This window comes from Papaver somniferum, chromosome 9, assembly GCF_003573695.1.
Source record: "Papaver somniferum cultivar HN1 chromosome 9, ASM357369v1, whole genome shotgun sequence".
Classification (NCBI taxonomy): Eukaryota; Viridiplantae; Streptophyta; class Magnoliopsida; order Ranunculales; family Papaveraceae; genus Papaver; species Papaver somniferum.
Genome location: NC_039366.1, coordinates 194,651,988 through 194,678,785, shown reverse-complemented (window position 1 = coordinate 194,678,785; position 26,798 = coordinate 194,651,988). Strand labels below are relative to the sequence as shown.

The following is a 26,798-nucleotide window of genomic DNA, read 5'->3' as shown; positions in this document are numbered from 1 at the left end:
GAAATTCATTTTAAAATTCATCATATGAGTCGAAGTTACAAGGTATGTTGGAAATAGAACAGACTCCCAATTACTCCCTCCATCCCACGTATAATTGTTGAGTTTAGGAGTTTGGTTGACCCATTAGATAGGGCAAGTTCCAGTTTTAAGTCTGTCTTTTCCATATATGCTTTACTTTCGATGTAGGAGTAGGAGTACTACTACAATCTAGTTAAAAAAGTCTAATACAGGGGCTTAGAGCAACTGCAATGGACGAGTAAACCCAAATTTTCAGTCGAGTGGGCTGGCGTAGTGGGACGGACCATCGATCAAAATTTGATCAAAGAGTAAAATCCAGACCAAGTTTGGTCTGCGATCAAGACCAAATCCAAATATAGTCGGGCGTTGATATAATCTCCGCTACACATCGGGCGTTGATATAATCTCCGCCATTCATCGGGCGTTGATATAATGTACGCCTGAAACGGGGCGTTGATTAAATGTACGTCCGATGGGGCGTTTATAAAGTTAACGCGCGAAATGGGGCGTTCATATACTTAACGCCCCACTCCAATTTCTACTTCACAATTTATGAAACTTGCATGGGGCGGGCTTTATACCTCCGCCCCATTATTTTTTTATTTTTTTTGTTTCTGAAGCGTAGACTATACCAACGCCCCACTCGGGCGTTATCTTTACCAACGCCTGATCCCAGGCGTAATGTTTATCAACGCGCCACCAAATATACTCTTTTCCCACTACGCCACATGACGGACTAAACCCAAATTTGGTCTTTTTTTTAGTCTTTGGTCTTTGGTTATACTCGCACCACTGTGGACGCTCTTAGAGCAACCACAGTGGGCGAGTAAATCTATATATTTGGTAAAAAACGAGACACTACGGGACACTATCGACTAAAAGCCGGACTAAAACCAAATCCCAGACTATATTTAGTCTGGGACTAAGACTAAAACCAAATATAATCGAGCGGTGGTATAATGTTCGTTTGTTATTGTGCGATTATATAAACTACGCTTGACATGAAACGCATGTATAGTCTTCGTCCCACGAAGAGGCGTGCATATAAACTACGCCCCAATGGAGTGTTGCTGAAATGTACGCCCGATTGGGCGTTGCTGAAGTTTACGCATGGCATCAGGCGTTGATATACACACCGCCCCATTGAGACTGTTGTAAACTCCAACCTAGTCGGTGTTGGTTACATGGCATCACCTGTCACCAATTGTTTGGAATCACACATCTAACATTAATAATCGAGCATACAACACATCCCATATTTGATTGTGAAGTTTATCCTTAAAATAAAAAAGATTTTTCGTTGTCAAGTAACTAAATTGCGTGCATGTATATTATCCATCATTCACAACACTACAGGTAAACAAGGTCAGCCTGATTGGTTGCATAAAGATATCGATTTCTAGAAGATTGACTACTTCTGCTACCCCACAAGGCGAACACTATATCTCCGTCTCGTTATGGGGCGTATGTTATACGTTCGCCCCAAAACCGGCCCATGTAAAGTCTCCGCCCGTTGTCGGGCGTGCATAATACCTCCGCTCCATCCAGGCGTATAGTATACCACCGCCCCTCATCAAACGAACATTATATCTACGCTCCATCAAATTTAGTTTTGTACCGGAGTGTCACAACACGGACTAAATCCAAATTTTGGTCTTTTTTCCCTCTTTGGTCTTTGGTTATACTCCCACCATTGCAGTTGCTCTTAGAAATCCAATAGAGGAGGTCGTCTATTGCTATATTTCAAAAGCCCATTATCCACTTATTTTCGGCAATGGCTAAAGTGTGCTTGATAATTAGATTAATTTTTCGAAGAAAAAAGTTATGTTGAAAGAAAAAGAGAATACAATCAAGTCACTCACTCATTCATGAGTGCTTCCCAATTAATCCAAATGATACTTAGAGAACAAACTTAAAAATATCCGAATCAAAAGACCAAAGTACAACTAATTGTTTAACAAGATCAACGATCTCATTAGTACTTTTCTGACGACCCCCAAAAACTCTCGCATTCCTCTCCTTCCACAAAATCCAACAAATAGCATAATGAATGATTTTCCAAACCGCTTTACCTCTTCCAATAAGGACATCGTATTCCATGCTTCAAACAACTGAAACAACGTCCTCGGCAAAGGCCAAGAGATCTTGAAGGCCTTGATGAAATAATCCCATACCATAAAGAACAATGCATAAACATATGGTCAGTGGTTTCTTTTTCGCCTCCAGATAACACACATAAAGCGCCATCTATTTGGATACCTCTATGAGACAACATATCTCTAGTTGGAAGAAAATCATGGAAAGAAGCCCAGAGTATAAAGCTTACCTTGTTTGGAATTGTAGTCTTCCAAAGGTGTCTATTGAAATCACACGGGATTTGATCTCCTGACAGTAATTCATAACACCTATTGGAACTAAAGTTCTCAAAAATGATTACCTCATCGTCGCCATCTTCCAAAGTTGGTATAGGGATGTCACGGCACAACAAATCCCACTCCAGTCTTTCATTTGCGTTTAAACTCCTCCTGAAAATACATTTCCACCTCCCATTCTCAATCATCTCGGCTATAGAAGCTTCCTTATGCCTTGAAGCTTTATAAGCAACCGGAAAAATTTCTTGTAAACGACCCCTTTGCATCCATTTATCCTTCCAAAAACGAGTGCCTCTTCCATTCCTTACGTGAAAACAGCCAAATCATGAATATTGGGAACCAAATTAACCACATTCTTCCATTGATTCCGGCACTGTGGATTATTATCAACATCCGGCATTAGCAATTCATTGTTCCTTTTAAACTTTTGATTTACAATCTTCCTCCAAAGGCTATGCTTATTCCTTAAAAATCTCCAAATCCATTTCACAAGTAAAGATTTATTGGTAATCCTTAGGTTTTTAACTCCTAGACCACCATTCTCAAAAGACTTACTAACCTCTTTCCAAGAAACCCACACAAGCTTTCTTCTTCCCTCCACAACACCCCATAAAAAATTCCTCATAATCTTCACCATTCGCTTCTCCACACTCACCGACAAATGAAATAAGGACAAGTAATAAATTGGTAAACTTGCAAGACAGCTTTTTATCAAAACGAGTCTACCTGCTTTGTTTAAAGTTCTTTTCTTCCAAGTTGCCAACATATGCTCCATTCTTATCAAAACGTGCTCCCAAACTGTAGTACTTCTCCAATGTTCCCCTATTGGCATTCCTAGGTATTTGAAAGGCAACTTCCCTGTCTTGCATCCAAGCTCTTTAGAAAGCGCCTCAATAACCGCATATGCTCCCACGCTAATCATTGTACTCTTGTCCAAATTTAACTTCATGCATGTGATGGATTCAAACACCGCCAAAATGATAAAAAAAAGTCTCCTTACTTCCACAACATTTGCATCTAAAAAGATAAGAGTATCATCCGCAAATTGAAGACGAGAGATAATTGTACCATGCCCCACCACTTGGAAACCAGTAAGTTGGCCTCGTTGTACCGCATCATTAATCATCTTGGAAAGAACCTCCACAACTAACAAAAAAAGGTATGGGGATAAAGAGTCACCTTGCCTTAGTCCTTTGCTTGGTTTGAATTTCTCCGTGGAGCTACCATTAACTAGCGCAGATAAATGAGAAGTAGCACACCATTTGATCCAAGAAATCCATTTAGCGCCAAAATCATGTTTATGAAGAATTGTAAACAAAGAATGCCAATTTATGTTGTCAAAAGCCTTCTCCATGTCTATCTTGCATAGAATACCCGGTTTCTTAGCCTTCAGTCTGCTGTCTACACACTCATTTGCGATAAGAACTCCATCAAGAATTTATTTTTCGTGAATGAAAGCACCTAGCTTGAAAATCCGAAATTAAATCCGGCATTACCTTCTTCAACCTTACTGCAAGCAACTTAGAAACAATCTTGTATACACTGCCTATGAGACTTAGCGGGCGGAAATACGTTGGGGTACAAAAATCTTCTTTCTTAGGAATTAAAGTAACAAAAGAGCAGTTAAAACGCCAATCTATGGAACCAAACCTGTGGATATCCTTGATAAGGTTCATTAAATCTTCTTTAATCACGCTCCAACAACTCTATAAAAATTCAGCCGTAAACCCATCCGGACCTGGGACCTTGTTACAACCCATTTTCCTTACTACATCCCAAACTTCAGTCTTTGTGAACTCCCTCTCAAGCTAAGATTTATCTACCTCTTTAACCGTTGGAAAATTAAGATTCTCCATGTACGAATTAACCTCGTCTTATTGAGTAAAAAGATTAATATAAAAACTTCGAAGTTCTTCCCTGATAATGTTTTGATCAAAACAATCATCCCCACCAACTTGAAGTTTGGAAATAGTATTACGTTTCCTTCTTGCAGTGGCAATGCGAAGTATCTTGTGTTCGAATCTCCCCATTTAAACTCGTTTTGCTTAGCCCTTAGCTGCCACTTTCTAGCTTCCAATGTTTCTATACCTTTCAACTTCAGCTTAAATTGAGTCATTTCTTCTAACTGTTGTCTCGACAAAGCTCCATCTTCCTCTAAAATATTCAGGTCATGTATGCGTCCAGTAAGAACTACTTTCTCCCTAGCCACACTTCCAAATTCAGACAATCTCCACGGCTTAATTAAGTGCTTCAAATTCTGCAGTTTAAGAAAAAACTGTGTGCTTGCACTACCATTGAAATTCATCACATCCCACCACTGTTGAACCTTCTCCACAAACTCCTTATGCTCAACCCACATTCTGTCTAGTTTAAAATACGATTTAGAAGGCATCACCGATTCTGAAATTAAAAGGATTGGATTATGATCTGATATGGTTCTTGTCAAAACCACTTGAAGAGCGTTAGGGAAAGTCTCCTCAAAAGCATGAATGAATAAGAATCGATCTAAACGACACAATATAGGGTCATCGTGATTATTCGACCAAGTATACGAACCCCCAAGCAAAGGTTGATCAATCAATTCATTATCCAGAATGTAGTTATTTAACAATGCATTGTTTCTACTATCCCCATCACCTCTGTTCCTCTCAGCATTTGATCTCATTGCATTCATATCTCCCGCTATACAAAGAGGGTCGTTCCACCAGCTTGTAATCCCATTCATGTCTAACCAAAAGTCAGTTCTAGCAGCATACTCACACGGGCTGTAGACATTAGTCAATGCCCACCTGAAGCCATTGATCCTTGTAAAAAATACCACCGTAATGTTGTTTAGACCAATCCTTTCATCAATCTTCTCAAATCTTGCACTATACCATATAGAAAGAAGTCTTCCACTGCTACCTGTTGATGGAATGTAAGCCCAACCGAAATTATCATCATACCACAATTGACGAACAAAGTTGTCATTAATGTATTGTATTTTGGTCTCTTGAAGTAGGCAAAATGCACTTTTCTGAGACGCCACCAGATTTTTGACTGAAATTTGTTTGTCAAAATCATTCATGCCTCTTATGTTCAAGCACAAAATCTTAAACTCCATTTAATATGACTTCTTCCCTTGCAGCCCTGATATGCTCCACACTATTATCTCCTTCTTCATCTTCATTTACATGATTCTCCTATTGTTCATACTGTAAAACATCATTCTCCCCTACATCGTTCTCCATCTCCAGTATTGATGTCCACAACAACACCTACTTGATTATTGAAACGTTGTCTGTAGCTTAACACCATTTTAACCATGTTATGTTTCAAGGTTTGTCTGTGAGATTGACTTATAGTACCGTAACTACAAGAAACCTGCACCAAGGATTCCGCTACCTTGTAAAATGATTCTTCCTCATCTTCCTCATTAGTGTGTTGCACCTCCTCTAGATTGTTTACAACCTCATCCTCCCTATCATTTCTGCTGAAACGAGAACCAGAACCAGATTGTTGAGAGGCTGTCTCTTCAACCCCATTTTCATCCACCCGCAGTAAAGAGTTGAATCTAGATCCGTTCTCATGACTTCGTGAAGGAGATGAGATATTTGAACTGTGTAGTCTACTCCCTCTTGGCACAAAAACCCAACTGTCGTCTTCCTCTTCTATTATATGTCCACGATTAATGGAGTGAACATTTTCCTTAGAGCCTTTACTATTCGATTTTCTCATGCATCCTTCTCCAAAATCTGTTTGAGGTGTATTACAACTCTCGGCATATTTCAAAAATCTGTCATCAAAACTCTTAAGCTCCAATGTTAACCAGACGCTGATAACCTGACTGGTGCTGAGTATTTGAAATCCCATTGCACCGTTAGCAACATTTGCCTTCCTCCTATTACCGTATCTACAACTGCGGAATCTTAAGAGCATCTCCATCAATTGATATTCGGAAATAACGAGCTCTAGATCTGCTTGAAGCGACAGTGTTTCAGAGCTGACTGTCACCAGACCACCTAATGCAACACATATAGTCGCGAAGTTTTTCGAGCTCCATAGTTTGAGAGGTAGCCCTCTAATCTTCACCCACTTTTTTTTAGAACTTATACAATCTGTAGGAATTATAAATTCTTTGTTCATTCTGATCTTATCTCTATCCTCTGCTGCTACATCTTCTGCATTAGTTCTAGTCGTCTGAGTCTCCAGATTTGCTCCCTGCCACTTGTAAATCTTGATAATGATCCCTTCTTCTTTCCAGATCACAAGCTTCCAAATCTGATTCCATTCTGCATTCTCCAACTGCACGACCGCAATTAGCTTTTTAACTTCATCTATCTTCAGAAACCTATTCCAACCAAACTTCCTCTTTTGTTTACCAACAATCTTACCCCATCCAATATTTTTTGAGATTTTAATCACTCCTTTCTTCTCTCCCTGTCTTTGCATAGACGGATAATCACCATCTGAATTCATTTTTCCAACATTCCCCAAAATTTCCTTCCTTGGTATGAAGTGAATCAATACTTCAGAGAGAGACATCCAACATTGTTTTCTTTCTCCAGATGGAAAACAAATGCTGTAAGATTTTCCTTCCACACCCCTTTTATACCTTGAGACCCTCAAATAAGTTCCTTCATTATTCTCTTGTAATTGTGCCAGGTATACGTCTTCCCCTACTCTTTCCTTCCATTGATAATCTTCAGTCTTCTCCTCTAAGATGATATCCAATGTCTTCTTCAACCACTGAATGACCTTCAGATGAAAAGAAAGCCAGGCTCTGTAACCTCTTCTCCGTAATCCTTATAACTTTTGTATTACCATAATATTCGACCTCAATAGAAAAGGATTTTCTATCAAGTTGGATGATTCTTCTTTCTAGATCTTGCGTTCCATCAAATCCTTGTGATGATTTTTCTTCCTCTCTAGAGACTTGTCTAGCTCTCATTCTCAGCGTTCTTTCGTTCATTAGTTTAATTGTTAGATTACTGCTTTTTTGTTTATAGTTAGTGATAGAAAAGTTAGACTAGAAAAATTGGAGCGAAGAAATAGGATAAAAGAAAAATGGAAAATCCAAAATTTGATACGCTAAATGAAAATGAGTGATTCTAGTAAGAAATTTGCGATCGGTGAATTATTATATGATAAATCCAACAATTTTTTTTTGTAAAAAGAATCATTCCTATTTACGGTTAGGTTCGTACTTTCATGCATAGACAATGCTTGCGGCTAGAAAAATGATGAATTTCTAGCCATATCTGGGAAAAATTGGGATAACCCAATCATAACCCATTTACGACCGGGTTGTATAGGAAGTTAGCTAGATATAGATAGTTATTTCAGATCCAGTGGAAAATAAACAACCTATAAAAATTTCTACATGTTGGTAATTGAATTTAAGGCCGGGAATAAACTTTTTATAGCTAAAAAAATTGCGATAAATTTTCAAAAGCATGGGCTATGACTAGGAGTTCTTCGTTTCCTAGCCGGTAATAACAATAATTATATTCACAATTAGGAATTTGGTCTTCGTTTTATCCGTGATTGATAGTGCAACCCCATGTTTTGATTTAGTTTGAGTAATTCTAACTTATTTCAAGCACAAAAACTAATCAAAAAAGTGGATTTGTCGAATTAAAATTAAATAATATTAGATTGAAATTGTGCAAAAACTTGTTATTCGCTTTTTTAGTTTTTTTTCTTCTAAATCATGAATTTTATTACCAAAATTCCAGATCACAAAAGAGCCAAGAGGTTTTTTTAAGGCAATTAATAGTGCAAAACTAAAACAAAGGAATATTACATTTATGAAAATCTAAAGTGTAGACCATCTTCATTCTCCAAAGACCCTAGGAAGGATCGTTTCTCATCATACTAGATAACTTCACCTCTATTGAGCGTAACCCCTTTCTTGGCCATCTTGTCAGCAGAGAAGTTTGTCTCTCTATATGAATATCTGAATGAAATAGATGGTATTGATTGTTTTATCCTTATCCCATTTGTTTTGAACAATCCATGGAATTCTGTCATTTGTAAAAGCCATTAATACTTCCTTTGAATCCAGACTGAAACATACCTCCATCATCTGTTTACTTACAGCCCATTCACCTTCCATGATAAGAGCCATAAACTCAGCCAAATAGTTTGTAGCACTCCCAAGACCAGTTGAAGCAACTCCAATACAATCACCACTGCTAGTTTTGCTATGAATCCACCCCCAGTTTTCCCTGGATTGCCTTTGGAGGCACCATCACAACAAATAAGGATTTGATCTTGTGCAGGCAATTTGAAGAAACATTGTTTCACCTTATTGTTGTGAGTTTGTATCCCTGTGATACCAAAATATTGAAATATTTGTAGCTCATATATAGTACCCCACATTGTACCTTTTATTCTTACCATATATTCCTTTGTGAACCTTATGATATTTTGCTTGAATTTCTCTACATTTGGTTGAATACCTTCATATATCACAACATTTCTGGCAAACCACAATTCTACCATAGTGTTGAATGTACTGTTATACCACACCTCCTTGATATATGATTGAATTTGGATTACCATTGATGATGATTGATTTTAGGTTGTTATTGATTGGATTTAGAGATTTTTTTTTATTGATGGAAAGGTACCTCAGACGTTTAGTATACTCTAGACACCCCTAACGGAGCCCCTACTTATTGGCCACTATTTTTAGAAGCCCATTTATGAAGTTTCTAGTTAAATATGAGATGGAAACACATAGATCTAGAAATATTTAAGATTTGTACTGGATTGAGAAAATGGTAAACTAGGAAAATAACAAAAAAAATTTATAAAAGACAAAAAAATTCTTAATCTAATGAAATGTTCCATTTCCGCCTTTATATGTTGGAAGAAGGAAATATATAGACTCAAAAAGAGCAGAATTACAAGACCATAAAATTATTAAAGCTTTCTCTTCTCTTGGTAGATCAGAGCATAATATTCAGTTTTCTTCAAATACTCTTGCATTCCTTTCTCTCCATAGTTGCCATATGACTGCGTAAGAGAATAGTTTTTATATTCTTTTTTTCCTGCTAACAGTTCCATGATGTTTTCACTCCATAAAATTTAGATGCATTTTTTCTTGCATATACCATGAGATTCTAAATGCAACTTGCAGCGTGTCTGCTGTTGAAATATTCTTGCATTGTAGGTTCTAAGTTGGTATTAGATTATGAAAGATTGACCATAAAAGAACTGACACCTTATGTGGAATGTCCTTCTTGCAATGACTCGACGCTCTACCGATATTGTCCCCACTTAGCCACTGCGGTTATCCGGCAGTGTGAGGTTTTCATCGGGCTTCGCTAGGGTAATCCTCTAGCAACTTCCCAAGAGGTCATGCAACGATCCTTGGATTACAATCGCCCGAGCATGCTTAGCTGTAAATTTTTCCGTTACTATAGAGCCAGTTGTGCTCAAAAGGCCTCAATGTTATGAAAGGACAAACCATTGCCTATATTACAAATTGCTTCCCTAACCAATATAAGATAAGGACTCGGATTTCATCACTGTTTCCTTCTTGTCCACCTTGGGAAAACGTACCTAACGCGAACCTAAGCCTTAGAATATTGGCTAGAATGAGACTGATAGGGTGTAAATCTTGTAGGAAAGTCGTTCAAAAGGACTTTTAAGTATCGGTTACTTTGTTAGCTTGACTCAAAGAACAGTAAGATTACTGTAAGTCGATAAGGGTCGCCTTGTAACCCGAGAAAAATTAGCCACAAAGATAGAGGTACTCAATCTCTTGAGCTTCTCTTGTCTCTCTTGGACTTACTTTAATTCAGATCTTTCCTAGAGGCTCGCTAAAATTGTAACTACTTGCCTTTCGGAAGAGTAGATGTTGTCTAGATAAACAACCTTGGTGGAACCATCATGCTTGTTGTAGGATAGATTAAATAGGTTTGATTTGGTCGAGTCAGCCTTGTTTGTGATGTTTTAAAATGCTTTATAATTAAGATTTCGTATCACAATAGCCAGTACCATGAATATCCGACTGAGCAACATGGACATTATTAATTTTATGACCATAGTATGAATAGTGGTTGGGAACGCCACCTTTTTGAAGGTTATGGTTCATACCATGGTGATACGAATTACTATCCACAGACGCACCGGCCATACAAGTAAGCTCCTTATATTTCTCCTCTAGAACAGTCCCTTAGGAAGTTAGATGAACCCACACGTATGCTTAAGTTATGGATGAAGGAACAAAATGCAACGAGTGAACCTTCTTTAAAAAAATAATCTTAGGAAGTTAGCTGAGATGACATGTCAGAATGAGTTAGAACTGAAGGAACGAGATACAACATTGAATATTCATCCTCTAGAAACTGAGATGTGACATAGGTATGACTTCGCTATATGGACGAAAGACCTACAATAATGAGTGAACCTTCTTTAGAAGATAACCTTGGGAAGTTAGCTGAGTCGACTAGTAGGTTTGAGTTAGAGAGGAGAAAAAAATTGCTCAGGATAATTTTTATTGCTAATAAGGTGTTCCCAGTTTCACCCTAATCAAGATGAAGAGGTTAGAATTGGAAACACTGCTTTAGATAAGGTTCGACCATCTACATATTATTATTATGATGATGATAGTATTGATGAAGATTCTAAGATATATAGGCACAGTGATCAGGAAATTGCTACTCCAGTTGAGCTTCATAATGATAGTGTTATTTCTAGTTCAAATCCAAATAATTTTAATCATTGTTTACATATTCAAAGGACGAGGATTTGATTAGAGATACTGCCGTTTTGAATGATGTATTATTTCCTTGTTATGAAGCTGATGATGGTTTAGACGGAGTACGGGTTTATCCTGAGAATATCGTTTCCGAGTCTAGCGATTTAGAAATGCTGGACTTAGATTAAGATAGACTCGTAGAGATGAGTGGGGATTCACCTGATTATAACTTAAAAGAATCAACTGACCATTTTTAACAAATTTGATGATTTAGAAATTAGGGAAATTGGACTAGTCTATCTAGAGACACCCAAAAATTCTAAGTTTGGGGGTGATTATCACTTTCCTTGTACCTTACCTTAAACTCTTAGAAAGTTCCCTGACTTGGGACTTGACATATGTGCCTCAACCATTTTACGAGATTATCTTCATACACGTTTTCCCGGACCTAATGATGTCCAGAAAGAAGCTCAATTGTTTAAAACCAATCCTCTGGTTGATGTGGTTAACCCAGGCTACGATACCAAGATTGACTTTGTTTTCCCACCAAAAAAGTTTCTTCCAATTGTGGGAACGTATGAGCTTCATATGTGTTAATTATTAAGTTTTGAGACTAAACCTAATTACCTTAGGAAAATAGAATCAAGACATTTTCTTAAGAATGACCACCACTGTGGTCAACTATGCGAGTTAAATCTTATTGACTTTGAAAATCCCCAATTATTCAAATTAATATTATGTGCTTCTAAGTTCTTAGTTGAGTTTTTCCAAACTCTGCAACTTAATCTTCATGATCCCGCCTTTGAGGTAATCCAACCCATGAAAACATTTTATCTAAACCCTTTTATATATCCTTAACCTAAACCGCAACTAGATGTAGTTGTCTTAAAGAAAGAAAAAACAGATAAAAGTCTGTTTGATATCTTCTTGGCTTATTGCAGTTTTCTCTTCTTTGGATAATACTATTTAATTCAGATGATATACATATATTTTGGTTACTGTTATATGATTCTACGAGGTGAATAATCTTTTCCTAGTCTGGATAAAGACTTAAAACTTCGCACTTGCTAGGAGGTAACCCATGTTTTCGGTACTCTGGTAATATCCTTCTTTATTTCCTTTAAGTAGTAACAATTTCTCCTTGTTTATGCTTTTAATTTCATCTTTAGAACATTCAGGAAAATGTTAGATTTAAGTTTGGGGGTAAGGGAGAAAATTTTAGAGTCACATGGTATTCGTTTAGCTGAGTTTACATACTGTTTCTCTCTGAAAAGATGAAAATTAAGACTGCTAGAGAATTTGACATTCTAGAGAGACAGTAGAGAATTTGACAATCTGGAGAGGCAGTAGAGAATTTGACAATCTGGAGAGGCAGTAAAGAATTTAACATTCCAGAGAAACAATTCTTTTGAGAGCGTGATAGGCTCTACCATCCATATTAGAGAGACAATTAGGCCAGAAGTGAAAAACCGCGGGTCTAACAACCACACCCAATATTTCATTTAGGGAATCTATATGGACTAACTCCAATATATTTCCAAGAGAATCAACGAGACAAATCAAGGAAAATACATCCAAGAGTTATATCTCAATTTCTCAAATCAATCTGCAATCGAACAGATAGAAATCTGTGAGCCGGATTAATATAAGAAATAACTTGGATGGTATCAAAGACCAATATCCAAGTATCAATCAATTTATATCAATATCCAAAGGTTGGATTATCTAATTGATTGAACTACGCACAACCTATGATATTTCAATTATATAAAAATATAATGCGGAAAAGAAATAAAACAGACACCAGAAATTTTGTTAACGAGGAAACCGCAAATGCAGAAAAACCCTGGGACCTAGTCCAGATTTGAACACCATACTGTATTAAGTCGCTACAGACTCTAGCCTACTACCAATTAACTTCAGACAGGAATGTAGTTGAGCCCTATCCAATCTCACACTGATTAAGGTACAGTCGCGTTCCTTACGCCTCTTGAACCACGCCGGATTCTGCGCACTTGATTTCCTTAGCTGATCTTACCCTCAACTAAGAGTTGCTACGACCCAAAGTCGACGACTTGATAAACATATACTTCTCACACACAGAAGTCTATTGAATAGATAAATATGTCTCCCATAGAAATACCTACGATTTTTTGTTACGTCTTTTGATAAATCAAGGTGAACAGGAACCAATTGATACATCGGACTTATATTCCCGAAGAACATCCTAGTAATATCAATCACCTCACAATAATCGTATGGAAGAGAAACAAGATATTGTGGAATCACAAACGATAAGACGAAGATGTTTGTGACTACTTTTTATCTTACCTTTAGGAGATTAAATCTCGAGCAAATCTTAGAGAAGATAGTACTCAACACGATAGAACAAAGTAAGATTAGAACACGCAACTACAGAAAAAATAGCTGGGTCTGGCTTCAGAATCCGAATGGAGTCTTTAAGTCGTTAACCTATAATGGTTTTAGGAAAAACCTAGGTTAAAGGAGAATCGAATCTAGTCGCAACTAGAATCACACAGAAGGTGCGGGGATTAGGTTTCCCAGTTGATAAAGTTCTCCCTTATATAGTCTTTAAATCAGGGTTTGCAATCAATGCTATCTTGGTAACAAAGCATTCAATATTCACCGTTAGATGAAAACCTTATTAGAGTCAAGCTAATATCTTTCAACCGTTTGATCGAACTTAACTTATTATACACAAATGAAATATGACTTCATTTAGGTATGAGTAACCGTACCCAAACGTGTGCACATAGATGGCTCAACAATAGTTAACCAAAGTTATTCATACGAAAACTTTCATATCAACCTTGTTAATCTTAATCATAACTAGTTCAAATGACTCAAATGAAACTAGTTATGAAGTTGTTCAATTGTTTATATTCTCTTAGAAGTATACAAGACACAATTGAAGAAAATAGATTTTGATTCACTTGAATCAATTCATGAATATTATATCCATGGTTTGAAAAAAATTGCATTCCTTAACATATAAATATATTTGTTCATGAACACACCGATTTTAAAACTTAACCCACTCAAGTATGCAAACTGGTATGCATACTTAGAGTTCCGGACTTGGTCTGGGTTCTCCAGTATGCGAACTGGTTCGCATATCGTACATGACCAACCTCAGTTGAATTCCCGGACTTGAACTTCTCAGCCGGTATGCATACTATGGTTCCCGGACTTTAACTATCAAACCAGTACGCAGACGGGTATGCATATGATCGTTCCCGGACTTACAATAACTTGCAACAGTTAGCATACAAGTACGCATACTATGTTATATCCAATCAATGATTAATCGTTCTAAACTCCATCTTAATCATTGAAACATTCTTGGAAGACGGGAATAGTTGTCTCACGCAAACAATTAGCTTCAAAGCAATTTTCAAGTGATCAATAGATCAATACGAAACACTCAGAGTCTACATCAAATGACCGTCTCACACAAATCATGTAAGATGTTACCAGGTGATTTTCACATGATCAACTTTTGACTTTCATCAAGAATAAATATGAACTTGGTTAAAGCGAAAGCTTACCAACACATATTTCGAGAAATATGTAAGCGAATTAAACTCAGCTCGAAATATCAAATTTGTATAATGTAAGGTCTATATAGTTATACGACTTTTGTCTCAAGAGGAGATAAAATAGAAATAGACTTGTTAGAGCACTGCTCGGTCAAACTCGCATGCGTTGCTATCTCAAGCATGTTTGTCAATGTTAGTGATCAAAACTATAACTCTTGATTTATAGTCTCTTATAGCTAAGTCTCAGACTAGGATAGTAAGTGTAGTTGAGCTCAAGGACTTCATGGTGATTCATCATACAATTAGAAGATATACTCAAGGAACCGGTGGAACTTCTCGACAAAAAGGTATGTGGAGACTTGAACTTATCTGTCACTCAAAAATATATCTATTCTATCTCCTACTCTTTGAGACAAAAGTCGTATGCTATATATATAGACTAGATTATACACATTTGATATTTCGAGCCGAGTATACCTCGCCTATCTATATATCGAAATATGTGTTTTTAAGCTTTTCGTTTCGACCAAGTTTATCTTTACCTAATGACGAAAGTCATGAATGTTTCAATCACTTTGGAAATTGCTTTGATGAGAAATAATGTGACAACTATATAACGTCCTCTAAGAATGTTTCAATGATTGGAATGAGAGTTTAGATTACATAATCAATGGATTCCTTGAACCGAAGTTCTCAAACTTTGTTGATCAAGAGAACCGGAAGTATGGTAAGTGCCAAGTCCGCGAACTCAGGCCTCGAACTGCCGAAGTTCTCAAACCCGAGAATTTCTGCTGGAGTTGACAAACTACTTGCGTGAGCCAAGTCCGCGAACCCAGTCCGCGAACCGGCAAAGTTATCAAACCCGAGAATTTCTGCTGGAGTTTGTAAACTCTATCCGGTGTCTTAAGTCCGCGAACCTAGTCTGCGAACTTGAGAAGGTTATATATCTAAAGATGATTTCTGAACTTATCTTAAAAGACTAAGGAATGTTTTTGCAAACCGTGGCTATTTAAGTTCATGAACCGATTCGAGTGAATCAAATCATCTATGTTCAATTGTGTCTTGTGTAGTTACATAAGATTTCCTTGCAATTGAAAAACTCTCTTAACTAGTTCATTTGAGTCATTTGAGCTAGTTATGGTGAAGAAGAACATGGTTGGTATGAAATGCTCATATCGTTACCCTTTCGGTTAAACTATTGTTGAACCAACAATGCACACGTTTGGGTACGGTTAACAAACCTAGAGGCGTGCAATTCATTTGTGTATAACAAGATAAGTTTTCGATCTAACGGTTGAGAAATATTACCTTGAATCTAAATCAGTGTTTCATCTAACGATGAATATTGATTGCTTTGTGACTAAGGAAAAACCCTGATTTGAAAGGCTATATAAGGGGACATCTAGCAACTCTGCAAAACTAATCCCCACACCTTACCTATGATACTAGTTTGCGTGCTAGAGTCGATTCTCCTTTAACCTTTGGTTTTCTTCTTCTAAAACCAGGTTAACGACTTAAAGACTTAATTGGGATTGTGAAGCCAGACCGATACTACTTTTATCGTAGTTGTGTGATCTGATCTTGCATCTTCTATCGTAACAGTACAATCATATTGATTGGCTTGAGATTGTTTGATTTATCCGATAGGCAAGATATAAAAAGTAATCACAAACATCTTCGTCTCATTGTTTGTGATTCCGCAACATCTTGTTTCGTTACCATACGATTAAGATTGTTGTGAGGTGATTGATTAATCTAGGATGTTATTCAGGAATATAATACCGGATTATCAATTGGTTCCTGTTCACCTTGATTATTATCAAAAGACGGAACAAAAACTTTAGGGTTTTTCTGTGGGAGACAGATTGATCCTTTGATAGACTTATCTGTGTGAGATATATTTTTTTATTGTTAAAGCCTGCGATTTTGGGTCGTAGCAACTCTTAGTTGTGGGTGAGATCAGCTAAGGGAATCAAGTATGCAATATCCTGCTGGGATCAGAGGCGTAAGGAGTACAAATGTACCTTGGATCAGTGGGAGACTGATTGGGGTTCAACTATAGTCCAGTCCAAAGTTAGCTTGGAGTAGGGTAGTATCTTTAGCGGATTAATACAGTGTGTATTCAATCTGGACTAGGTACCGAGGTTTTTCTGCATTTGCGGTTTCCCCGTTAACAAAATTTCTGGTGTCTGTGTTATTTCAGTTTCTTCATTATATTGTTTATCTTTATAATTGAAATAATACAGATTGTGCGTTTAGATCATCAATTAGATTAATCCAACCTTTGGTTGTTGATTATCATTGATTGATCCTTGGACATTGGTCTTTGGTACCATCCAAGTTATTCCTTGTGTTTGATTAGGACTCGCTGATTTCTATTAGCTTGAGTAAATCAAAACAAGAGAGAGATATTAACTCCTTGAGATACTTTTACCTAGATTGAGTCTGATTGTCTAGTTGATTCTCTAGAAAGTGTTTCGGAGTTAGTCCATACAGATTGCTAAGCGAAATATTAGGTGGTGTTGTTAGACCCCCGCTTTTTCAATTGGTATCAGAGCAGGCAAACACATTCAAGACCTTACAAGTCTGTGTTTGTGGCGATCTGAGGATGGAAGATATTATCTCTAATGACGCAACATCATTTCAGAATCACTCTGGTCTGTTTCAAAGTCCTGAAACCTCTAAGAAAACCTCTGTCTCTTGTCCCTTGTCTGAATCTACATTCGATTGGGAAAAATTGTTGATGAGGAAGTTGCTCAATATATCAAGCTGTTTGATCGTGCTTTGAAAGAAAAGAACTCATCAACTTGCTTGAGTAAATACATGGCTCCTCTTTGTCAAGAAAACATAAAATTGAGAAAACTCTTTAAAGGATATGATGGTGGGTATAGACTCTTAAAATCTACCGTTAAAGATCGTGATGAAGATTTACACACTTAAAGGTATGAATGTGATAATCTTCTCCGAAATCTCTATTTGTTGAAATAAAAACTTGTAGACGCTGATGCAAGATATGACTCTCAACAAAAATGTTTTAATGACAAAGAACTCAGTCTCCTTGCCAAAGAAAAATCCTTGGAAACTGACCTTGCTGCTGCTCTTGATAGAGTAAAATCACTGGAAGAGAATCCGAGTAGATTCAATTCGAGCTCTACAAAATTATCTTATATGATTGGAGCATGTAAAGAACATCGTGATACACGTGGTCTGGGATATAAAGGAATAGACGCTCCAAGAACTAGTAAGATCAATTTCGTTAAAGATATCGAAAATTCCTCATGTGAAAAACCGCTTGCAGCATCCAATATATCTAAAGGCAAGGATTGTTCTCCCTCTAAATCGACTCGCATAAAGATAGGCAAACCCTTGAACTGCTATTACTGCGGAAACAAAGGACATCCTGAGCAGAAATGTCGTTTTCGGATTAGGAATGAAAAACTTCACAACATTCTTGCATGGGTGTCTAAAGAAGTTATTAAACCTGTCCCTCATTTTGTTGGGCGAAATAACAGTTCCTACAATCAAACAAGACACCGTAACAAGTTCTCTCTTGATTGTGTCGTTGGATCAAAAAACGCCAACAAAGGTAGGAGGAAGAACAACAGTAGAGCTACTGACTTCCTAAATAACTCTGAAAAGAGAAAAAGGCATAGGAAAAAGGGTAAATTCCTTGTCTCGCCCTGAAGAAGAATGTGGTTCCAAGACTCTTGATCCAGACTTCATGCATATTAATAATCGAGTCACATAACTTAAGGTCAGCATAAACAAACTCAAACGGGGCATTGAAAAGACTTGAATAGCAACTGGCTCAGGTATTTCGAGTTCCTCTCTTGTTAAACCTTCTTCAACTATGATGTGTAATTCCTATCTAAATCCCCTTGAAGGAGAGAAAGAAGAATTCAATGACGATGAGCCAAATGCTCATCTCAATACACTATGACTGCATAGGGTTGTGTTGATGGTGGATTTTAGTTCAGGGCTAAAATTATAAAATCCAAATTTAATACGCTGACATCTTGTAGAAGATAAAGCTATTTGATAAGTGATGAATACTTCTTCGCTTTATTGAATCACCTAGAATGGATCATGTGGTAACAATCCCAATATTTTGTGAATTAAATACACAAAATTTACCTAGAACGGAGCATGTAGCAACAATCCCGATATTCTGTGAATTAATAGCGTTATTAATTAATGCATGATTAGCCTTGTATTTCCTGTGTTGTTCCCGGAGAACTCTCATTATTGGTGCGGCATGACGACTGAGTGTTGCTCTCAGCAGAGTAACACGAATCTCCAAGTGTCAATAGTGAGGCATGCACGAAATACCCGTACATGCTACATCTCTCGGTGTGTTATACTTGCCCGATTGAGCATATTTAATTTTCTAAGGGAAATATGGACTGTCCATATCAGTCTCAGAAACAATCACGACCACGCAAGTTGGCCCCATGATTCAACCAGCCTAGACAATCCTCAGCAGGAGCAGGCTATCACAACAATGACCACCAGCGGGCCCGTTTATGCCCTGGTCGGTCGAACACATGCCATGCTCCCAAACAACCACCAAACGCCAGCCTTGAAGAAGGATGGTCGAGCTAGTACGGAGTGGTTTGTATGCGCAAAGCTGTCAAAAACAGTCTCAAAGAAGTCGTGACCATCCAACTTCGGAAGCATGGTTGGATGGCTTAGATCACACCTAGGACCACGAGCCAGGTACAAATACGTTCACCACCGACCCAATGTGGAACCCGCACAATCGGCCTCCCAAAGGGAGGAGCATAGATTGCCAAACCGTTTGGTTGAAGTTGCATGCGCACGACCGATCCAAAACCCTAATTCGGGTTTGCGTCATGTTACATGTGTCGTTAATCGATCATGAGCATCCATCTTCGCAAGCTTGGATGGAGGGTGTAGATATAGACTTAAAAGGTCTCGAGCATGTCAACATGATCACCGTGGGCCCATCTACACGCATGACCGATCGTCCAAGGCCAATCATGGCCGAATGCCTCGATTCATGCGCCCAAACTAGGCATGTTGCGTGGTCTCCAATTCCTTTGCGGCAATGGATTTCTTCCGCAAACTGATCTCAACCACTCAACTTTGCCGGTCAAATTGAGTGGCTTAGATCACACCTTCATGAGACAGTGAGGTACGGACATGCACACCGGCAAGCTGTCTACACGCATGTCCGGTCGGTCCTGCCAAAAACGCCTCCCATGCTTGGTTTCGACCAAGCTGAAGAGTGATGCTTGCACACCTCTTCAAAACCCTAAAACACTATCAATGGTCGCAGATGAGCGTCATAGATCATCTCTTCCGTCCAACTCTACCAGCTTGGTCGGGCAGCCCAAGCTAGGAGTTAAGTGGCCAATAAGATGTCGTGGTGATCACCATCCGTCACCCTACCACATGGAGTGATCGACCAAGGGAGGGCTTGCCTGCGCAGCCTCCAAACGATCACTTGAAGATGGTTGGACATGATCCTATTCTAAGATGCTTAGTCCGCGACTTATCCGGACATGCTTCGAAACGATAATGCTTCATGCATGCTGATTGTTTGCGATGCATTACATACATCAAATGTACACGATATTTCATAAATATCGATTTCCCAAATAACTTAGTTATTTAACCTAGCACCGTATGCTACCTTCTGTGGGTCCCACGATCCACACAATCGAGACATCAAGCATGTCACAAACTGGGGGATACTTACTGGGGTATTGGTCTGGCGGTTTACAATGTGCAGCGTGCAACGCGCCAACACAAGAACGTGTCAGGAAGACATGGATGGTTAGTGATGATGGGAAAAGTGGGCCAAGACTGATCGTGAGACACTAACACGACTCCAATACTCCATCACTCCACTTCCTCCACTTCCCATGAAAGACGAGGGTTAGGCTCAATGACTTGTATAAATAGGTTCTCCTCCCTATTTCCAGAAGAGACATAAATCAAGTGTTGATACAACGTATTCAAATACCAGAGCCGATTGCTTACATTATTGCAAGCCAGCTCGATATTCTGATACAAGTCATAAACAACCAACACCTTCACAATTTCAACACCTTCTTCGCTTCCCTCCCTAAGATCAACCCCATCTCCTTCACTTTGTGACCGAAGCAAGTATGGAACGACCATTTCTTGGTTTAGGACAAAATTGTATAGATTGATCTCTCGAATCAGAAAGCACTCCCGTGCAGTGCATTTGTTTAGGGTTTAGATTCGTTTCTCATCCACACACACCCAAATTTACCAAAAATCGCAGAAACAGTTTTCACCCGTAAATAATTGGTGACCGTGCATCCAGTCAATACCATCAACGTATCTCGTGGAATTACATCCTCTACTACCAGCACCAGCGGAGAAGGAGGAGATATTCCATTGGGCGTGACACCTCCTATTACCATATACAGAGCAGACGCAAACCCTGGCATCTCACACTGATCCAAGGTACAGTTATGCTCCTACGTCTCTGATCCCAGCAGGATATTATGTACTTGGTTCCCTTAGATGATCTCACCCACAACTAAGAGTTGCTACGACCCAAAGTCGAATACTTTAATAAACAAATCTGTATCACACAGAAAAGCTCCCATATTTGGTGATAATCCATAATTTCTGTGGAATGGTTTTTGCCAAATTAATTTCTACCAAAATTTTTGCAGAATACCCACTCTCATATCTTAGAGTAGCTTCATCAACTTTAACAGGGTTTCCAATAGCATCACAAATAGTGAATAATGTCTCCTGATCCCAATATTCTAAGCTTAATCCTAGAAGATTTACCCAAACCAAAGCTAAAGAAGTCCTTTGATTTTCAAGTCTAAAACTTGGAATCCAGCTTCGTGTCTTAAAACCTGATCATACGCATCCCGAATGTTATTCTTGATATATTGTTTATCTTCTTCATTTGTTAATTTGATTGTGAAGAAACCCTTTCCTAGTGGAATCAATTGACAAGACCCTTTTAATTTCCGTTGATTCTTCAGAATATTTGCTGCATCAACAAATTTAAGATGAAGAAGATCTAATCGACCAATTAATGAAAATTTCCATGAAGCATATCTATATTCTCTTTATCATCAATTGAAGTAACAAAAGAAAGTTTTTCATGTGGATCTGAAATGTTGACCACTGATGAAATCTTTTCTGAATCTTGTTGAAGTTCCTTAGATTACATGTTATTATTTGATAGAATCAATAACTACCATACATTATTACCAAAGTTATACCCACCCAGAAGATTAGTGAAGGAACTGAAATCAAAATTTCACCTGAATTAATGCAAATGATGAACGAGAAGCAAAAACGAGGAGAAAATGTTTTCTTTGATTCAATCGCCCGAGTTGCAGAGCTCAACTCAACCGATTTTTTCTCTATCTTTTTCCCTACCATACATTAGTTTTTCTCTTTGCCCTTGGTATGGAAGTTATGCATGAACGTAATGCTCACAACTTTGCTCTAGACCTAGCTACTGTCGAAGCTCCATCCACAAACGGATAAGATTTCTGTCTTAGTGTATATGAAGCGTTGAAGTTGAAGGAGCAATACCGACCCTCTTGATAGAATAGAGGGTCGGTATTGCTCCATGATTTATGGCTTAACAATCATATTGACATCTTTTCCATCAAAAGACATGATGCTTGGAGTCTCCATACAAGTATGGATTTGTGAAAGAAATACACAAATAAAGCTCAACAAGCAGTCTTTTTGATAAAAAAAGAGTTTCTCAGAGAAGCAAAAAGGAATGTTGGGTTACATAACCTATAAACAGAGTAGGATTCATGTACAACCAATTCATAACCCTAAAGAAGGTAGAATTGTCGATTTTAACCCTCTTTTAAAGAAAAAGGAAATTCTTTTCAATACCAGTTTATGATATAAAAAGATCGACAGATTTCCAAAAACCAAAAGCAACCCAAGAAAAATAAAAATACTTTCTTTTCCTAAAGCCTGAACTGTGCAAAACTCTTGTCTCTTTGAAGTCAGGCACATGAGACAAGATGCACTTTCAACACAATAAAGTTGTGTTGGGGTGAACAATAATCTATCCACTATACACTTCTTGTACGAAATTCTTAATACCTTTTTCACAGTTTAGACCTTGTTCTTTTCCGGAGAGGTCTAATAAATTCTTTTAAAATTAACCTTTTCAGAGAGGAATTGAGTTTTTTACTTAGCTCAGGTGAATTAGACTTATGAACAAGTTTGAGCTTGTTTGCTAATTGATTTTCTCTCAGTTGAAGTTTATTGACATATCTTATTTTATGTTTGTACTTGTAACACTTAGAGAGTTCATGACCCGTAAAAGTACAATAAGGCCATGTCAATGTGGAGGACAGTTCAGACACCATAGCTGAGCATCCTGCTAAAAAATTGCGGTACCTGAAACATGTGAAATAGAATTTTCAGTAGACATGAAAAATCCATTTTATCCTCCATAGTAGTTGACGAAGTTTATCCAGGAAGAATATCAAGATTGATATACGTACTGATACAATTATCAAAATAAATATTTTCACCAAGGAGTGCAACACTTACCTTTCATCTTCATCTGAATCATAGTGATCAAACATCTCATCAAGAGTCGCAGCAAGACCTTTGTTCCCAGTGTATTTTCTACGATTTGGACACTCATTAGCAAAATGACCAATACCTTTACACTTGAAGCACTGTGTCATATCCTCTTCATCAGTGTCGACTGTGTCTTTATTTTTAGAAGGGGCACGGTTGTGAAGTTTGACTGATGACCTGGGTTTATCTCTGATGAACCGTTTACTTCTCTTCAACAAAAGATCTCTAAACTGTCTTGTGATCAGTGTAACTGAGTTTTCAAGATCTTCATCTGATGAATCAGTCTCAATGGGATCAACTTCAGAGTTCCCAACATTTTTACTTTTATCAAGTAATTTAGTGTTCTTTTGTGCTTTGAAAGCAACATCCCTTTAATATTTGGATATATGCTCATGATCAAAGATCTTTAACTTCCCAACAAGAGTATTTCTGGAAAGAATATTAAGTTTATTTCCTTCAACGATGGCATGTTTCTTAGAATCGGTATCTAGCTGGAATCTATCTGAGAATTTTCATCAAAATGTCCTTTTCAGGAATAGTATTACCCAATGCAAAAGATGCATTATCAATTTCAGACACTTTGTGATTAAACTCATCAAACAAATCTTCATCAGCCATATGGAAGTTTTCCCAATCAAAATTTAGGTTTTTAAGCCTAGCTTCTTTCTCAGAGGAATTTCCTTCGAATATAGTTTCTAAGATATCCCAGGCTTCTTTAGACTTAGTGCACGTAGTCACGCGTTGCTGAAGATCTGGGGTAATGGCATGTATGATGGCATTTAGGCCATCAAAATTTTGCTTCGCAAGAAGGATCTCGTCAGGAACATACTCACCAATATCCTTTGGAAAAGTTACATCGCTTTTTGTAACAACCGGAGGATCATAGCCATTAACAACACGAACCCATGTTTGAAAAACACGATCTTGTAAAAACCGCATATAGAAATTTTCCACCATAAGTAATTTGAGCCATCAAAGACAGGTGGTACGTTTATAGACATAAAACTTCTATCTATAGAGTCATATTGCTACAAACACAGACTTATGAGGTCTTAAACGTGTTTTCCTTCTCTGATACCAATTAAAAAAGCGCGGGTCTAATAACCACACCCAATATTTCGATTCGGAAATATGTATGGACTAACTCTAATATATTTCCAAGAGAATAAACCCGACAGTCAGACTCAATCAAGGAAAATACATCCAAGAGTTATATCTCAATTTCTCAAAGCAATCTGCAATCGAACAAATAGAAATCTGTGAGCCGTATTAATATGAGAAATAACATGGATAGTACGAAAGACCAATATCCAAGCGCCAATCAATTTCAATCAACAACCAAAGGTTGGATTCACCAATTGATTGAACTACGCACAACCTGTGATATTTCAATTATATAAAAATATAATGCGGAAAAGAAATAACACAAACACAAGAAATTTTGTTAATGAGGAAACCGCAAATGCAGAAAAACCCCGGGACCTAGTCTAGATTTGAACACCACACTGTGTTAAGCCGCTACAGACTCTAGCCTACTACAAGTTTACTTCGGACTGGAATGTAGTTGAGCCCTAATCAATCTCACACTGATTAAGGTACAGTCGCTTACCTTACACCTCTTGAACCACGCCAGATTCTGCACACTTGATTTCCTTAGCTGATCTCACCCACAACTAAGAGTTGCTACGACCCAAAGTCGAAGACTCGATAAACAAATTTGTCTCACACAGAAAAGTCTACTGAATAGATAAATCTGTCTCCCACAGAAATGCCTACGAGTTTCTGTTCCATATATTGATAAATCAAGGTGAACATGAACTAATTGATACATCGGTCTTGTATTCCCGAAGAACAACATAGTAATATCAATCACCTCACAATAATCTTAATCGTATGGAAGCGAAACAAGGTATTTTGGAATCACAAACGATGAGACGAAGATGCTTGTGACTACTTTTTATCTTACATATCGGAAATTAAATCTCGAGCAAATCTTAGAGAAGATAGTACTCAACACGATAGAACAAAGTAAGATCAGAACACACAACTACAGAGAAAATAGTTGGGTCTGCCTTCAGAATCCCAATGAACTTCAAGTCGTTAACCTATAATGGTTTTAGGAAAAACTTAGGTTAAAGGAAAATCGACTCCAGTCATAACTAGTATCACATAGGAGGTGTAGGGATTAGGTTTCCCAGTTGCTAGAGTTCTCCCTTATATAGTCTTCAAATCAGGGTTTGCAATCAATGTTACCTTGGTAACAAAGCATTCAATATTCACCGTTAGATAAAAATCTGATTAGAGTCAAGCTAATATCTTTCAACTGTTAGATCGAACTTCGCTTGTTATACACAAATGAAATGTGACTTCATTTAGGTATGAGTAACCGTACCCAAATTTGTGCACATGATTGGCTCAACAATAGTTAACCAAAATTAGCCATATGAACACTTTCATATCAACCTTGTTCATCTTAATCACAACTAGTTGAAATGACTCAAATGAAACTAGTTCTAGAGTTTTTCAATTGTTTATATTCTCATAGAAGTATACAAGACACAATTGAAGAAAAATTGATTTTTATTCACTCGAATCAATTCATGAACATTGTAGCCTCGGTTTTCAAAAAATTGCATTCCTTATTATATAAATGTATTTGTTCATGAATAAACCGATTTTAGAACTTAACCCAATCAAGTATGCAAACGAGTACGCATACTTAGAGTTCCGGACTTGGTCTGGGTTCGTCAGTATGCGAACAGGTATGCATACTGTCGTATATGACCAACCTCAGTTGAATTCCGGACTTGAACTGTTAAGTCGGTACGCATACGGGTATGCATACTAAGTTACTGGACTTCAACTATCAAACCAGTGCGCATACGAGTATGCGTACTATGGTTCCCGGACTTGGAATAACTTGCAATAGTTTTCACACAAGTACACATACTTTGCTATATCCGATTAATGGTTAATCGTTCTAAACTCCATGTTAATTATTGAAATATTCTTAGAAGACGAGAATAGTTGTCTCACACAAACTATTAGCTTCAAAGCAATTTTCAAGTGATCAATAGATCAATACGAAACATTCATAGTCTACATCAAATGACTATCCCGCACAAATCATGTAAAATGTTACCAGGCGATTTTCACATGATCATCTTTTGACTTTCTTCAAGAATAAAGATGAACTTGGTTAAAGCGAAAGCTTACCAACACATATTTCGAGAAATGTGTAAGAAAGTTAAACTGAACTTGAAATATCAAATGTGTATAAAATAAAGTCTTTATAGCTATAAGACTTTTGCCTCAATAGGAGATAGAATATAAATAGACTTATGATCAGTGATAGATGAGTTCAAGTATCCACATACCTTTCGTTGATGAAGTTCCACAACCTCCTCTTAGTAGTTCTTCGTCTTCAATCGATGAACGTCATGAAATCTAATGCTCAACTGCACATTCTATCCTAATCCGAGACATAGCTATAAGTAGACTAGAAATAAAGACTTATAGTTTTGGAAAGTTCGACCGAGCAGTTCTCTAACAGTTACGTTTCATCCTAACCAG

At 37.6% G+C, this 26,798-nt stretch overlaps 2 protein-coding genes across 2 annotated transcripts; both read right to left on the bottom strand.

Annotated features, from left to right (window-relative positions):
* Positions 1-2,086: 2,086 nt before the first annotated feature.
* Positions 2,087-2,656, bottom strand: LOC113313046. Its single transcript, XM_026561773.1, has one exon. The coding sequence runs from the start codon at positions 2,654-2,656 to the stop codon at positions 2,087-2,089; it is 570 nt and encodes a 189-aa protein (XP_026417558.1).
* Positions 2,657-4,209: 1,553 nt separating this feature from the next.
* LOC113313045 lies at positions 4,210-5,493 on the bottom strand. The gene has a single exon (XM_026561771.1). It carries the CDS (start codon positions 5,491-5,493, stop codon positions 4,210-4,212), a length of 1,284 nt encoding a protein of 427 aa, XP_026417556.1.
* Between the last annotated feature and the right edge of the window lie 21,305 nt (positions 5,494-26,798).